The sequence below is a fragment of the Phyllopteryx taeniolatus genome, chromosome 11, assembly GCF_024500385.1.
Source record: "Phyllopteryx taeniolatus isolate TA_2022b chromosome 11, UOR_Ptae_1.2, whole genome shotgun sequence".
NCBI lineage: Eukaryota > Metazoa > Chordata > Actinopteri > Syngnathiformes > Syngnathidae > Phyllopteryx > Phyllopteryx taeniolatus.
The window spans coordinates 8826305-8842842 of NC_084512.1; the positions used below are offsets into that span (position 1 = coordinate 8826305).

Consider the following 16538-nt stretch of genomic DNA (forward strand, 5'->3'; position numbering starts at 1 on the left):
GAGGGTGGAATATTTTAGTTAAAACAAGAAGGGATTGAAGTTTTGCAATAAAGTATGAGTACAAAAAAAAAAGAAGCATCAGACACTTTTAGTGTAAATAAGACACACGATTGTTGTAAACAATACTGGTGTTTGTAGCCAAAATATACTATATCTAGGTGTTTTCCTCACCAATACAGTACTAATTAATTAATTGTAAGGGAATATTGGTGGTAAATTGTCTCTTTTCCTCTAATACCTATTATCTGGATCGTCTATTATTGTGAGCTAAAATCTTGGAATTTGGACCTTTGTCACAGTGTGCCAGATTTCATTGAAAATCACTGGAATTGTGTGTGTGTGTATATATATATATATACATATATATACATATATATATACACACATATATATATACATATATATATACACACACACACACACACACACATGTATATAGATATGAAACTAATTCCTGAAAGATGAACATTTGACAATGACAATTTCTATAAGCTACTTCACTGTGGGCAAAACCACCAACAGACCCCTGTAAAAGCACATTTGACACTTTACACACCACAGCATTATTCAACACACTTGGAAGTACCACAGAAGGTTACTCTGGGTACTTTAGGCACACAGTGTTGAGATAACAGTAAACTAAACGTATGTCGTATGTTCTCCAGCCTGTGGTTACATCAGAGAGGCTTGGTCAATGAAGGTGGCCAAAGTGATGTCGCGCTGGGAGAGCCCTCCACAGTCGTGTGTGCTCAGTGTGATCTGCACCTGGGTGGTCACAATACAGGGACAATTGTGTCACTATTCACTAACAACATGCAAAGGGACACATGAAAATGTAACATTTAACACGTCTTGCATATGTACAATCAGTTTTATGAATGTTAATATATTACCATACTGTATATCTGTATTACATGTCTCAAAATTCCAAATTCTTGTACAAAAACAACCAACACATAATACAGTATATTCGTTACCATCTGTACACATGCTAAACTGTGATATTTTAACGTGCTGCTTTGGGTAATATAATTTTCGATACCACTGTGTTCTCATTGGGGTCACAGGTGAGCTGAAGCCAACCGCAAGTGACTTTGATCCTGAATTGGTCACCAGCCAATCACAGTGTACATATAAACAAGCAACCATTCACACCTACGAACCATTTAGTCTAAAATAAAACTTTCATGCATGTTTTTGCCATTGTGGGATGAAGCCCATGCAGTAGGAGAACACAAACACTCCACGTAGGAAGGCCCGAGTGGAGATTAGAATCCCAGATCCTGAACAGTGATGCAGATGTGTTAACCACTCAATCACTGTGCTACCTACCTATATTAATTCCTAAACTTACCCTAAATGTTGCCGTTCTTGTTTGTTTGGCATATGTATTAACAATATAGTATGTTTGTATTGTGTATGAATCTAGCTACAAAATTCTCTTGAATTAACTACCCTTAGAAAAAATTTACTTGAAAAATGTGAGCGTGAATGCTTGTTTGTCTACAGTATTTGCCCTACAACGGTCTGGAAGCCGGTCCAAGCTTTAGCCTGCCTCTTACACAAAGTCAGCTTGGTTAGGCTCCAGTTTAGCCGCAAGCTTAATAGGGACAAGTGCGATATAAAATGATGGATGGATGTTCCACCCCTTCACAACCCTAATTGCAGCCAAGCTACATTCTGTATACCAGGGGTCACCAAAGTAGCCCCCCAAGGACCACATGAGGACTACCTGTGGATGGATGGATGGATATTATCTGTGATCAGTGTCTTCACATGATGAAAATGATTATTAATACCAATATAATTAAAGGAAATTCCAGCAAATTTGTTATTTCAGGAGTGAATATCAAACTAGTAGCCCTTCACAATAATCGGTACCTTTAAAAATAGCTCAGTTTCACAGTTTGGTGACTATTGTTGTATACAGTGTTCCCCTGGTAGTCACGTGTGATAGGGACTGATCCCTGCCACCAATAGCAAAAGTGGGTAACTGACGTCCCAAGAAAAAGGGATATAATTCCCTATAGATGACACAATATGGCTGCAAAGCACAACTTCTGTCTAAATTAAGCCCCTCAACTCACTTCAATGTAGTTCCTTGGCACCAAGCTGCCACAAGATGGCAGCAAAGCACTACTTTTGTCTAAATGAGGCATATTGCTCAGAATATGTTGAATGAAGATGGTCCCAGCGAGGAGTTAATACAATTTTGCAAATATGATAATTGGTAAATGTTGGACCGCAAATATGGGGGGGGGTACACTGTACCTTATTGTAAACATTGAACCACTCTGGATGATGGTCCATCTTCTCTGCTTGAAGTGCCACTCTGGACATGAAGCCAAAGGCCTAGGTGAGGGGATATTGATTTAATCATCGTGCTTATTGACTGTGTGTATGCGTGACGTATAAAGAACCTGGTTAAAATCTTTAAAAAGAAACTCTTTGTAGATGGCATCCCGTCCCACCACCTCCACCCATTGGGCGCTCTGCAGCAGTGGGAGAAGGTGAGCTCTTTCCTCTTCAGTCAAACTTTGGATTTTAGCAGCCTGAAATGACAAAAGAAGTGAGAGCGAGAGACAGGGGGGCAGTTACACCAACAGAAACTGTGATTGGCTACGCAGGAACCCCATCTGGAAACAATGAGAAGCTGCATTCTTTGCTTTAAAACTGGCTGGTACAAAGGTATGTGTACTGGTAGTCATGAGAGAGGAGGGGGGGTTATTTGCCCTCTCTCTGTTCATTGTGCACATGATGCGAAATCGCATGAATTACACATCTAATGCCAATTTCCGCCACACATCACTATTTCCGGATGTCTGTGTAATGTGTTTTTCCAGGGTAGAGGCCTTTTAAAAAGGCTGCTCGTGAACTAAGAAAAAACACGTGTGAGCCTATAAGAGAGCAATGACATCAACAGGTATTTTAGCAACACTAATCTGCTGATAAGTGGCAGCAGAAAACAGACAATAAGCAAAGTCACACAGTAGCGTCATACATGTGCATACACCAAACATGCCGTGAAAGTGATCCCAATCATGAATACAAGTAACTCTATAGGAGATGTACACCTAAGGGTTCTAATCGGTGTGTATGTATCAGAGGTTGTGTACTAACCATTTTTGCAGAGTGGTTTCTTTCATACACGAAAGCAACAGCTTCTTCCTGTGCTCTGACAACAACTGGAATGAACCAACACATGAGCTGCAACCAGGGTCCTCATTTTAGCTGCCCTGGTAGAAGCCTGAGCACAAATCCATCTGACGACAGTGGTTTAATCGTAAACCCCCTACTGCTGAACTCGTGCTTCCGGCTATCTTAGTGCAAAAATAAGACCAGACTATTTTGTAATGCATTTATTAGACAGTATTAAACTTCCATATGAAGTTTACTGAGATTAGTCACTGTGCAACAAATGGCCGCGCTGCCCCTTGGCCTAGGGGAGTTCATGTCAAAGGTCAATGAGCTGCTCCTATGAGGACGCCCTCATGAACTCATCTGTCGCAGTGACCGCTCAGGGAAATGAAGCGCTTAATGAAACAAGGCACAGGACGTGACAAGTGGCCGGCTTTTAACACTCGACTGGATCTGGAAATGAGAACCTTACTTCAGCTTACTTTGTAACAAAAGAATGCAGAGGAAGTTGATTTCAATTAAAGCCACTATACTGTGTACTTCAAAGAAAGCTGTATCCAAAATTATCCCTTTACAAAGATTATATTGCTCACTTAAACAACGTCTATTGCTGTGTGTATAGTTTGCAGTGGTGTAAAACTATATTGCATCTTACCAAAAGACGTTTGTAATACTGTATTTTAGTCGTCAGAGATACATAATATTAGAAACACCTCAGTATGATGCAGTCCTTGTTTATGAGGGGGCACGTTGGCCATACATAACATTTACCTCACACACACATGAACACAACCTCATAGTGTGGCTGTGTTCAGCATTGATCAATCACAATCAAACTCATGCCCCCATTCAAAGTGCCTCTGATTAACCCTAAATAAAGTTCAGCGGTTTCTGGCGGAGGAGAAGGGAATTATGAACAGTTCCAAATACCAGTCAGTGTTTGTACAAAACTGAAGAAAGAAAAAAAACCATATAGAACTATACTAACTATAGAACCTCGGAACTGTATTTGGGGTTAATCAGAGGCACTTAGTCCCCTCCTTGAGCCATCACCTTATCGTGGTGGATGTGTGTCCCAATGATCCTAGGAGCTAAGTTGTCTGGGGCTTCACACCCCTGGTAGGGTCACCCATGGCAAACAGGTCTTAGGTGAGAGACCAGACAAAGCACGGCTCCAAAAACCCGGATGACGAACAAAATGAATTAACTTAGGTTACGGTTACTAAGGTCACCGGGGCCCCCCTCTGGAGGCCGGGCCTGCACCCATGGGACTCGGACGGGCACAGCCCGAAAGGGTAACAGGGGCTTACCACCTGTGGGAGGGGCCATAGGGCTCGGGTGCCGTGTGAGCTGTGCGGTGGTCAAAGCCATGGACCTTGGCATTCCAATCCCCGGCTACAGAAACTGGCTCTAGGGACGTGGAATGTCACTTCTCTGGCAGGGAAGGAGCCTGAGCTGGTGTGTGAGGTCGAGAAGTTCTGACTAGATATAGTCGGGCTCACCTCCACACACGGCTTGGGCTCTGGTACGAGTCCTCTTGAGATGGGTTGGATTCTCTTCCACTCTGGAGTTGCCCACGGTAAGAGGCCCTGAGCAGGTGTAGATATACTTATTGCCCCCCGGCACGGCGCCTGTACATTGGGGTTCACCCCAGTGGAAGGCCCAAACGTATTGCGAGGGTCTGCTGGGAACCTCTGGCAGAATCCCCTGTCAGAAGGAGTTTCAACTCCCACCTCCGGCAGAACTTCACACCTGTCTTGGAGTCCAAGACATTGAGTCCAAGTGGGCCATTTTCCGCACCTCCATTGCCGAGGCGACCAACCGGAGCTATGGCCGTAACGTAGTCTGTGCCCGTCGTGGCGGCCATCCCCAAACCTGTTTGTGGACACCACTGGTGAGGGATGCCGTCAAGCTGAAGAAGGAGTTCTTTTGGGCCTTTTTGGCCTGTGGGACTCCTGAGGAAGCTGATTGGTATCGACTGGCCAAACGGAATGCAGCTTTGGTGGTTGCTGAGGCATAAACTCGGACGTGGGAGGAGTTCGGTGAGGCCATGGAGAAAGACTTCCGGACGGCTTCGAGGAAATTCTGGTCCACCATCCGGGATCTCAGGAAGGGGAAGCAGTGCACCATCAACACTGTGTATAGTGGGTATGGGGCGCTGCTGACCTCGACTTGGGACGTTGTGAGTCGGTGGGGAGAATACTTCGAAGGTCTCCTCAATTCCACCGACATGCCTTCCCATAAGGAAGCAGAGTCTGGGGTCTCTGAGGCGGGCTCTCCTATCTTTGGGAATGAGGTCACCAAGGTGGTTATAAAGCTCCTCGGTGGCTAGGCCCCGGGGGTGGATGAGATTTGCCCGGAGTTTCTAAAGGCTCTGGATGTTGTGCAGATGTCCTTGTTGACACGCCTCTGCAACATTGCGTGGACATTGGGGACAGTGCCTCTGGATTGGCAGACTGGGGTGGTGGAACCCCTTTATAAAAAGGGGGACCGGAGGGTGTGTTCCAACTACAGGAGGATCACACTCCTCAGCCTCCCTGGTAAGGTCTATTCAGGTGTGCTGGACGGTCCGTCGGGAAGTCGAATCTCAGGTTCAGGCGGAGCAGTGTGGTTTTCCTCCTGGCCGTGGAACAGTGGACCACCTCTACACCCTTGGCAGGGTCCTCGATGGTGCATGGGAGTTCACCCAACCAGTCTACAGTTTTGTGTCCCTCGGGGGGTCTTGTGGGGAATACTTCGGGAGTATGGGGAACCTAACCCCCTGATACGTGCTGTTCTGTCCCTGTATGACCAGTGTCAGGGTTTGGTCCGCATTGTCGGCAGTAAATTGGACTCGTTTAAGATGAGGGTTGGACTCTGCCAAGGCTGCCCTTTGTCACCGATTCTGTTCATAACTTTTATGGACAGAATTTCAAGGCGTAGAGGGGTCCGGTTTGGTGGCCTCAGTATTGCATCTCTGCTTTTTGCAGATGATGTGGTTCTGTTGGCTTCATCAAGCCGTGACCTCCAACTCTTACTGGAGCAGTTCCCAGTGTGAAGCAGCTGGGATGAGAATCAGCCCCTCCAAATCTGAGACCATGGTCCTCATTCGCAAAAGCGTGGAGTGCCCTCTCTGGGTCGGGGATGAGATTCTTCCCCAAGTGGAGGAGTTCAAATATCTTGGGGTCTTGTTCACAAGTGAGGGAAGAATGGAATGGGAGATCGACAGGCGGGTTGGTGCAGCGTCTGCAGTGATGCGGACTTTCTATCGGTTCATTTTGTGCCAAAAGGCGTCGCTCTAGATTTACCAGTCGATCTACGTTCCTACCCTCTCCTATGGTCACGAGCTGTGGGTCGTGACCGAAAGAACAAGATCCCAGATAGCGGCCGAAATGAGTTTCCTCTGCAGGGTGTCTGGGCTCTCTCTTAGAGAGAGGGTGAGAAGCTCGGTCATCCGCGAGGGGCTCAGAGTAGAGCCGCTGCTCCTCGAGTACGAGAGGAGCCAGATGAGGTGCCTGGGCCATCTGATTCGTTTCTCGGCTGGCCCGGTAACCCCTCGGGATCCCCTCGGAAGTGCTAGGGGAAGTGTCTGGAGAGAGGGAAGTCTGGGCCTCCCTGCTAAAGCTACTGCCCTCGTGACCCGACCTCGGATAAGCGGAAGAAAATAGATGGATGGAGAGCCACTTAGTTGTTTGTTTGTTTGCTTAGCACAATTTAAAAACCGTGCGAGGAGAGAATGAAGCTGAGAGCGCTTGTACAGATTTCCACTCCCTTCAGAAAATCACTTCAAATGTAAATTACTGGATTACTTTAAATGGTGGCAGGTGTGTACTGACCATTCAACATGAGTTTGAATGTGATTGATTAATTCTGAACACATCACCATCCCTTGTTATGTGTGCATACTACTTGTGCAACCACATTATCACAGTTGTTTATTTGAATTTCCCCTCTTGAAAAGATTTCAATTTTTTTTCAATGAAGTCGTACAGGTTATAGTTGACATTAATGGTAATAATTCATCTTGGTCTAATTTTTTATTTTGCAGAACCCTGGGATTTGAACAGGGTTAAACAGGGGCTTTATAACCACTGCAAATGTTATTTTTGGACAACACGGCACCTAATACACCACAGCAACATACAACATAAACATACTGTATTGTTAAATGAATTGTTGACAGAGTCAGTCAAAACTGAGCAGTATTACATTTTCAAAACAACAAATTCTCATTAGGTCTACCCATTTTGTTACGTTTTGTACCAAATTGTCGTTAGTGTGAATTCCAAACATCAGCAACCATATGACAGGAACCACAAACTTCATACGCAAGTCGCCCTTTGACCATTCTTTATATCGGAGTGATAAAGATGAGCAGAGGAAGCGTTTTCAAGTGGCAACATGGAGCGGATCACACTTGTGCGAGCGTTTGTGACTTTAGTTGTTATTTTCACCAGTGGCTGTGGTGCTCACATCGCATCCGGTAAGTCAAGTTTTCTTCGATGACGGCTCTTGTATGCCTCACTAAAGTGCACCGTGCTTGTTGTGTCATTTCATTCATTTTAAGATAAGGCATGGAACAGCTTCCATTTGTCGCTTCATTCTGAAGTGTATTCTCTTAAATAAACATAGATCCTTTTGATACTTTCCCTCTTAGCTTTGGTTGAAATTGTACTGTTTTGAACAATAACACAATAATAGTACACCATTACAAAGTAGATTATGGTGATTGTGATCTTGAAGAAGATCTGATGTCATATATTTACGATGAGCATAAAGTGTCACGAGCAGGTTGTAAATCAGTGTTATTTGTCTCTGCAGTGCCCACTCTGAAAATGGACCAAGCTTTGTTAATATTTCATAACCAGCTGCCCCATGAAGTGGAGGTCTTGTACACTTCAGATTATTGCTATAAGGTAAACATCCCCACTAAACTGATTCAGTTACAATCAATTATTTTTTAAGGTCTTGGTGAATAAATAAGGTATATTTTAGGGCTTTTTTCAAATACAGCCTGGTGTCTCCATGACTCTTCACACGAAATGTTTGTTAGTTAGAAAAAACATGATTACAGTTCTTCATTTTTATGTGTTTGTATTTTAGCTACTTATTATTTGTATGTATGTACTATTGATCAAGATGAACAATATAATGATAATAATGTCATGTAAGTATAAAAATAAATATACCGTTTAATAAAAAAAAAAAAAAACATCGGTTTTCACTCCGTGCTGTGTGGTATAACATGGTATTAATCGATTTTGTTACTATACAGTTAATTAAATTAGCCAAATCAGCCTGGCTGAATTTTTAGTTAAAGTGAATGTGTAATTGTTGATCGGGCATCTTCTTCTGGCTGGAACACAAAACAGGACAAGCAGGATAGGAAATGGATGGACTGATAGCATGTCTTACAGTCTTTTGCCACTTTCCTCTATCCTCTCCTACTAAAACATAGTAAGATACCCATCAAATAAAATAAAATACAAAATAAAAGAATCATTCTAACTCGAAATTTGGCCAGCGTATGAATCATTTTGGGTTTAACTATATATGGACTTGTATCTTACATGACCCAAGGTCTCCTCAGCCAAGTTCACGAACTGAACTGCGTCTCTCTCCGGCAAAGAATATGCCAATATATCCTCCCAAATCCCATCCTTATATATGGTTGCACATGCATAAATGAAACATACTTCTGTAAAAGCTTGTCGGATTGTATGCAGGGCTATGTTGGAAATTTTGTATGTTCTGATGCTCAACTGGATTGGTCTTTAACCTGAGTACTCTTGTTTAAAATAACGTGAGAAACCATTTTCATCTTTCTTGTGTTTTGTCTCAGATTTAACTGGGACCTTTTTAGGGGGGTTCCTAAACGCAGCCGAATCATTTTATATCCTGTGTGTAATTTTAGCGTTTGTACTTTCATTTTTTCAGTGTGTGTACCAGAGTTTGGTCCATGTGAAAGCCAGCTACAACAATGCATCTACAGTAATCAACACCAAATTCACTTTGAGCGTGCAAGTGGAATCTAACAAGAATGCAATTCTTTGCAGGTAAAAGTTAACATTTTAATCAAGTGAGCACCACTCAATTGAACAGCAGCTGATATTTTTCTGAAGAGTTTCCAGTTTTTGCGATGTCTCCAGACACAATCTAGCATGCTGGGATCCCATGATTGCCTTACAGGTCAGATAGATTATTTACAGTGCTGGGGGAGTATTTCTGACTGGCTTTCTGCAGCTGAATGATGCCCTCTCTGAAACCACTACCTCAGTAGATATTGATCAGACCTGACATTCCAATATTGATGGAAGAGGATCATTAAAGCTACAGTACGCTACGTCCTAATCAAACCTCCGAGCGGAGGCTAAACGAGAGATCGCAGTTGTAATAAATAAACAGTCATGTCTGACAAGAAGACAGCGGCGCTCTCTATTTGGGGGTCACCAGAAAATCTAGTGCCAGAGGGGTCAAGTGTCACATTAAAAGCCCTCTCTTCTTAGAGGTCTGGACATGACCATCCTTAGTCAATGCTGAGGTCTATATCCAGACTGTGCTGTTATTGATTTCCTTTCCCGTTTGGAAAAAACACTCCAAGTGATAGCTAGTATGTCGTTCCAACGGTGGATCAATGTGAACACGCAATGTATGTTTTGGGGGTCGGGGAAGTGGACCTACAGTGAGAGGACTAATGGATGCACTTACAATAGATGACCACTAGATGGCAATCCAGGGCTTCACTGGTGTTAATCGAAAGGCCCAGTTATTCAGAGCCAGAAAAAACAGCTGGGGAGTTAACTTTGTAATTTTCTAGATTGAATACAATAAAAAGAAAGAATAGAGGAGACTCTTTTCTCCTTGAGGAACACAATAGCAAAAGTGGTCATCCATCCATATTCCATAACCACTTGTCCTCATTGGGGTTTCATGTGAGCTGGAGCCTAACCCAGCTGACTTTGGGCTTGAGGCGGTGTACACCTTGGACTGGTCACCAGCCAATTACAGGACATGTCAAGAAACAACTAAACCCACATAAATACAGCGTCTCAGAGTGTGCAAACTCCACAAAGAAAGACCAGAAATGAGATTTGAACCTGAAACTTGAGAACTGTGAGTCAGACACACTAACCACAAGCCCACCATGCTGCCTCCTCAGCTACACTGGTGTTCAATGTATAGGAAGCTCCATTTGCTGCTAAGAGACACGAACAGAAACACCAGGAGTGTCAACATTGAAATGTATGTTTTCCGTAACTGACTATACGTAACTCCTGTATATAGTGTATGATAACTATAACTCTGTTTTGAATGCAGATGGAATCAGACATATGAGGAGGGTGGTCACTATACGGTTTGGATCCTAAGGTCAGACAATGCCAGCAATGCCACCTGCCTTCATGCTGTGGACAGAAGACCTCACAACTCCTATCTGCGTAAGTGTCCAACAACACTGATGGTTCCTGTTGAAGGAGGATTACGTAAATGGTTACTGATGTCATACTGAGCCAAACGTTAGAAACGCAACACTTGGTGGGCACACCGGACCCTGATTGGCTTTCTGATCTCGGCAAAGGAGAAGTGCTCACTGACAAAGATTTACACAGATTTGAGCGCAATATTTGAGAGAAATAGACCTTTTGTGTAAAGAAAGAAAAGTCTTCGATCTTTGAGTTCAGCTCATGAAAATTGGAAGCAAAAACAAAAATGTTGCTGTTATGTTTTTGTTCCATGCAAATAAATGTCTGTGGCTGGGAGGAAACCAGGCTGCCTCCGATCCAAGCCTTTGATTCACTTTCGTATTCATGAAGTCAGCATACAGGAGCATCACTTGCTTTGTTCGCATTTAGTGGAGAGCATTCTCCTCCACCCCTTGGGATATTCTGTGTATTGATCACAGGAGACATGCTTTCTCAAAAAAGGGATAAAAAGAAAAGCTTTTCTGATTGTTTTGAAGGTCCAGACCTGTGCGTGGAGGGCTGTGGATAATACATTAGGGAGGGTGGAAGGATTAGGGCATAATGGGATTTTGAAAGCGTCTCCGTCCATAATGTACACCCTACTTAACAATATTGCAGATTATGTTGTGGATCCGACTTTTAAGGCCGGGCAGCCATTATCCAAGCAGATATACGGTCAGTGGAGCTGCACCCCTCACAGTGTGATGAGCTTCCATTAGCTACACACACTGGTGATTATACAAACTCCCCACAGGGTACGCTCATCTTAAATAATGGTCTGGTCAGCAGCTGAAGCCGTGCTCGGGAATTTTCAAGTTTAGCTCTGCTTTTCCCATTGATTGGCCACATTGTGAGGTCATTTGTTAGGTGTGGTCTTCCTCCAAGGATGTGTCTGTGCACAATTTGACCTAATGTTAGTACCATGACTGCAACCAAACCACAACGTCAAGTTAAATACCCATCCCTATTAAGTGTCCGGTTTACGCAAATGTATTGATGAATTTAATCTAGTTGTTTCGAAGTGCCTCTATTCATCTTGCATTCATCCTGACAGTAATAGAGCGAGGCCAACCACTGCAAAGTGTGTTTCACTTCATGCGCTGAGAGCTTTATGATGTTTTTTTATGAGCGCACACCAAAGATGCCATGACTTTCCAGAGGCGATGAAGTGACCACTCCATGTTCGGAGAGACTGTCAGTGCGGCTGTCCGCTCGGGTTCAAATGGCTTCTTATTTGTTCTTCCACGAAAAAGACAAACACAGCATCCATTGCCTCCCTTTCTGCTCCACTTTGACGCACACTCATATCTCCTCAGCCTGTTTGTTCTACGTTTATAGACTGCTTCACAGCTGTAAAATACATCACTGACATTTAAATATTACTGATGATGATGTTGATTTTAAATATATATATATTTTTAATGGGAATACGTAACTTTAGCATTGCACTTTTCTTTTAATGGACTGCTGTTTAATACAGGGTACACTTGAACGTTTTGGGTCCAGGTACAACTTATTGTGAAAATTTCCCTCATAGTGCTAAAGCTAGTTCAGTATATATATATATATATATATATATATATATTTTTTTTTTATTTATTCCTAACAAGGACAAAGCTTTTTATTGACACTTTCAGAGAGGTATTCATTTAGAAATATGTTTGTTATTGGTGGCACGGCATACAAGTAGTTAGCACATGCGCTTCAAAGTTCCGAGGTTGGGTGTTGTCACTATTTGTACAACTGTACATTTCATTAGATTGTGCAAGTGGCCATCATATGTGGCCAATAACCTCTTAACCTATTTATTTTGTGTATAAAAAGGACTCCTGTTCATTTCTAACCCAACTGTTCCTCATATATATCCCTTGTTAGTGTGTGCGTACTCCTTGCGTATGCCTCTCTAGGATTACATTACCCATGTGATTGCTCTGTTATGGATTGACCAATAATTAGGTCCATTAGGTTCTTGTTTATCACTCAGAGGATCACCTTTGGCACTGATTGACAGACACGGAACTCAGGGGAATCTGTAACATTGAACTATTTGTACCAGATATGAAAGTAGATCAGAGGTTGGTCTCACCTTGGGATCCACATTTTACCGTGGTCATTCAGCCACCACCCCCTTTTAAGAAGTAAAATCAAGCCAATGTATTTTTTCAAAAAGTGACAATTAGATCTTACTCCAACTTATCGTTTGCATCCACGCTGGAGTTATATAATGTTTGGGTCGTGTTGTTGATGATCGAACCACGTGTGTCTTTTCTGTTGTGTTGTCTAGCTATTCTGGTGGCAGCTCTCACCCTGGCTATAACTGCTCTCTTATTTGTTGTTGCACCCTACATATGCAGGTATCCACATAACTTTTAATCGTCCACGTGTTTTCACTTGTATTCTACAATTAGAGTCAAAAGTATTCTTTTTACTATGATTTTGGTGTGTCTTTTACAGAAAGTGTCGCACATCGAAATTTGTAAAGACCACTTGCTGCCGAAGCCCGCAGCACTCGCTTGATCATGTAAGTTAAATGTCTTTCTCAATTTGTAAAATATCAAATGGGATATGTATTCGAAGGTCTTGCCACTGTTACCATATTTTGGACAATTATGGCACCCAAAAAAGTTATATTTTGATCCAATAGTTACAGTAGATTATTTGGCTTGACCAAATAGAGAGCGTGATGCCTGGTAAAATTTCCCAGAGCCTCCAGTCATCAAGCTGCGGAGACACTAATAGAAAGATTGATACAAATGTTAGCAGAGCCAATTGTGCAGTAGACTGACATGGAGGCCTTCAGACAAACATCTTAGATGCACTTTTTGTGAGCATGAATGGCTCCTCTTATTCTTTCAAGCAAGATCTCTTAGTTTTCCACATGTTGTGTAGATGGCATGTAGATCCATCATTTCTTATTAGTGATGGTGTCTTCCTGCTCTGCTGCTTTAAAGTGCTGCATGGTGGCCAACAAGTCCAACTAATCCAATGCTAAGTGAGCAACATGAGAGTGTTGCTCTCACAAAGAGACTTAAGAGTCAGGAGCCCAACATCATTGGAAGATAGAATATTTCATATAACATTACTTCAAACTTCGACAAAACAAGTTTATGTTCCAAAACAGATTTGTTTCTTTTATTTTATTAACAGTGAATAATTGTGTTGTTGTCTGAATTTCTAAATGCATACATTTCAACCTTGAAAAACAAACAAACAAAAATAGCAAAAAGAAATTTGTCGATATAATATCGGTAACCCATGGCACTTCAACATGAAAAAGGTCAACGACAATATACTGTCTTTCTCTCTGATGTCCGGTTTTTAAAATTCAAATTTCCCACACAGGCAACATAAGTGGCACCACAGGTTTTTGATGAGCCACCATAAAACTGCACTGCTCTCGAGCAGGTGCAGCAATGCAGCTCAACAGATTGCTCAGTCACTCGTTGCCAGGCAGAGTACATATAAACCAGTGTTTACAACCCATATAAAGATACATTATTTGGAGTTGTTGCATACTTTTTGGACTAATGAAGTAAAAATGGATAATTTCCTGGCGCACACTTGATGATCTTTCATGGTACACTAATGTGTGTTGGCACAGTGGTTGGGACAAACTGATACAAACACATGCAAATAAAATTACAGCATTGTAAGTACAGTAGAGTATTGTGAAAAATGTTTATTTGTACAATTTAATGTCCCCCTTTATTAATCATAAAGGGAAACAATTAATGGGACATCTCAGGGTTCTTTTAATGATTTGCAAGAGAATAAAGCAACACTAATCAATATTTTCATGTTAGCAGCAATGAGAAAAATGACTGATATAAAATATTACATAATGGGCATGAATCCCATTTGCTGTACAAGATTTTAACTTACTAAAATATGTATGACATAACATTGACATATACAGTAGATATAAATTAACGATGCCAAGAACATTTGCACAATGTTTGATGATTACCAAAAAAAAAAAAAAAAAAGGGTTACAATGAGCGCGTGAATAAAAACTGGCCTGGGACTTATGTTGCGAAGAGCTGTTCCTGTGATTAACAATATGTTCCCGACATTCACATGTGAGTATACTGTTAAGTTCTGGTTTTTTTTTCTTGTGTCCCGAAGAGGGCAAAAATCAATGCATACTTATTTAATATTGTATGTTTAATCGAACATACCGTGTCCTGTAGAAGAAACAGAAAGCTTGTATGTTGAGATGACAAATGCTGCTACTCAGGTTGCAATGCACTTACAACCCCAATTCCAATGAAATTGGGATGTTGTGTTAAACATAAATAAAAACAGAATAGAATGATTTGCAAATCATGTTCAAACTATATTTAATTGAATACACTACAAAGACAATATATTTAATGTTCAAACTGAACAACTTTATTGTGTTTAGCAAATAATCATTAACTTAGAATTTTATGGCTGCAACGCGTTCCAAAAAAGCTGGGACAGGTGGCAAAAAGGACTGAGAAAGTTGAGGAAGTTCCTCAATGTACAATTGCAAGGAATTTAGGGATTTCATCATCTACGGTCCATAATATCATCAAAAGGTTCAGAGAATCTGGAGAAACCACTGCATGTGAGCGGCAAGGCCGAAAACCAACATTGAATGCTCGTGACCTTCGATCCCTCAGGCGGCACTGTATCAAAAACCGACATCAATGTGTAAAGGATATCACCACATGGGCTCAGGAACACTACAGAAAACCAATGTCAGTAAATACAGTTCAGCGCTACATCCGTAAGTGCAACTTGAAACTCTACTATGCAAAGCAAAAGCCATTTATCAACAACACCCAGAAACACTTCTCTGGGCCTGAGCTCATCTAAGATGGACTGATGCAAAGTGGAAAAGTGTTCTGTGGTCCGACGAGTCCACATTTCAAATTGCTTTTGGAAATTGTGGACGCCGTGTCCTCCGGGCCAAAGAGGAAAAGAACCATCCGGACTGTTATGGATGCAAAGTTCAAAAGCCAGCATCTGTGATGGTATGGGGCTGTGTTAGTGCAATGGCATGGGTAACTTACACATCTGTGTAGGCACCATTAATGCTGAAAGGTACATAGAGGTTTTGGACAAACATATGCTGCCATCCAAGCAACATCTTTTTCATGGACGCCCCTGCTTATTTCAGCAAAGCAATGCCAAACCACATTCTGCACGTGTTACAACAGTGTGGCTTCATAGTAAAAGAGTGTGAGTACTAGACTGGCCTGCCTGCAGTCCAGACCTGTGTCTCCCATTGAAAATGTGTGGCACATTATGAAGAGTAAAATACGACAATGCCAAGACACATTGTGCACGTGTCGCATGGCTTCGTAGTAAAAGAATGAGTATTAGACTGGCCTCCATTAGTCCAGACCTGTCTTCCATTGAAAAGGTGTGGCGCATTTTGAAGCACGAAATATGACAACACAGACCCCGGACTGTTGAACAGCTGAAGCTGTACATCAAGCAAGAATGGGAAAGAATTCCACCTACAAAGCTTCAACAATTAGTGTCCTCAGTTCCCAAACGTTTATTGAATGTTGTTGAAAGAAAAGGTGATGTAACACAGTGGTAAACATGTCCCTATCCCAGCTTTTTTGGAACGTGTTGCAGCCATAAAATTCTAAGTTAATGATTATTTCAACAATCAAGTTTATCAGTTTGAACATTAAATATCTTGTCTTTGTAGTGTATTCAATTAAATATAGGTTGAACATGATTTGCAAATGATTGTATTCTGTTCTTATTTATGTTGAACACAATGTCCCAACTTCATTGGAATTGGGGTTGTATTTCAGTGTGACATTATTCTCTCTCTCCCCCCCATCGTAATTGTGCCTGCAGGACCAAGTGCATGCTACACAAGCTGAGGGCAGTGCCACCAAAGTGAAATATAAACGTCTGCGTTCGCTGGATGTTTTTCGAGGGTATGTGCGCTATCCCCAACCATCTTGTGTTTCA

General features: G+C 42.0%; 2 protein-coding genes across 9 annotated transcripts in view; one reads left to right on the forward strand and one right to left on the reverse strand.

The window, feature by feature from the left end:
• Positions 1 to 69: 69 nt before the first annotated feature.
• Positions 70 to 3235, reverse strand: pcbd1 (pterin-4 alpha-carbinolamine dehydratase/dimerization cofactor of hepatocyte nuclear factor 1 alpha). Its single transcript, XM_061788914.1, has 4 exons — positions 3121 to 3235; positions 2421 to 2552; positions 2272 to 2352; positions 70 to 765 (listed from the first exon to the last, which is right to left on the reverse strand). The coding sequence occupies exons 1-4, from the start codon at positions 3202 to 3204 to the stop codon at positions 673 to 675; spliced, it is 390 nt and encodes a 129-aa protein (XP_061644898.1). The 5' UTR covers positions 3205 to 3235; the 3' UTR covers positions 70 to 672.
• Positions 3236 to 7463: 4228 nt separating this feature from the next.
• si:dkey-192p21.6 (uncharacterized protein LOC565246 homolog) overlaps positions 7464 to 16538 on the forward strand; it is a 39044-nt gene continuing 29969 nt past the window's right edge. For all 8 annotated transcript variants that reach the window (XR_009790671.1, XM_061788909.1, XM_061788907.1 and 5 more), the window contains exons 1-7: positions 7464 to 7600; positions 7939 to 8033; positions 9055 to 9173; positions 10435 to 10553; positions 12862 to 12931; positions 13032 to 13098; positions 16422 to 16504. Coding sequence is in view for 7 of the 8 variants with exons in the window: in XM_061788909.1 (XP_061644893.1) it covers positions 7519 to 7600; positions 7939 to 8033; positions 9055 to 9173; positions 10435 to 10553; positions 12862 to 12931; positions 13032 to 13098; positions 16422 to 16504 (635 nt within the window). In the remaining variant the exon portion in view is untranslated. The remainder of the gene's footprint in view (positions 7601 to 7938; positions 8034 to 9054; positions 9174 to 10434; positions 10554 to 12861; positions 12932 to 13031; positions 13099 to 16421; positions 16505 to 16538) is intronic.

Excerpts from the sequence above, each read along its gene's own strand:
- pcbd1 (XM_061788914.1), bottom strand. The coding sequence starts at position 3,204 with ATGTGTTGGTTCATTCCAGTTGTTGTCAGAGCACAGGAAGAAGCTGTT. Across the intron at positions 2,353-2,420 it reads TTTTTAAAGATTTTAACCAG|GCCTTTGGCTTCATGTCCAG; the intron begins GTTCTTTATACG and ends CCCCTCACCTAG. Across the intron at positions 766-2,271 it reads GGTTCAATGTTTACAATAAG|GTGCAGATCACACTGAGCAC; the intron begins GTACAGTGTACC and ends GTGACCACCCAG.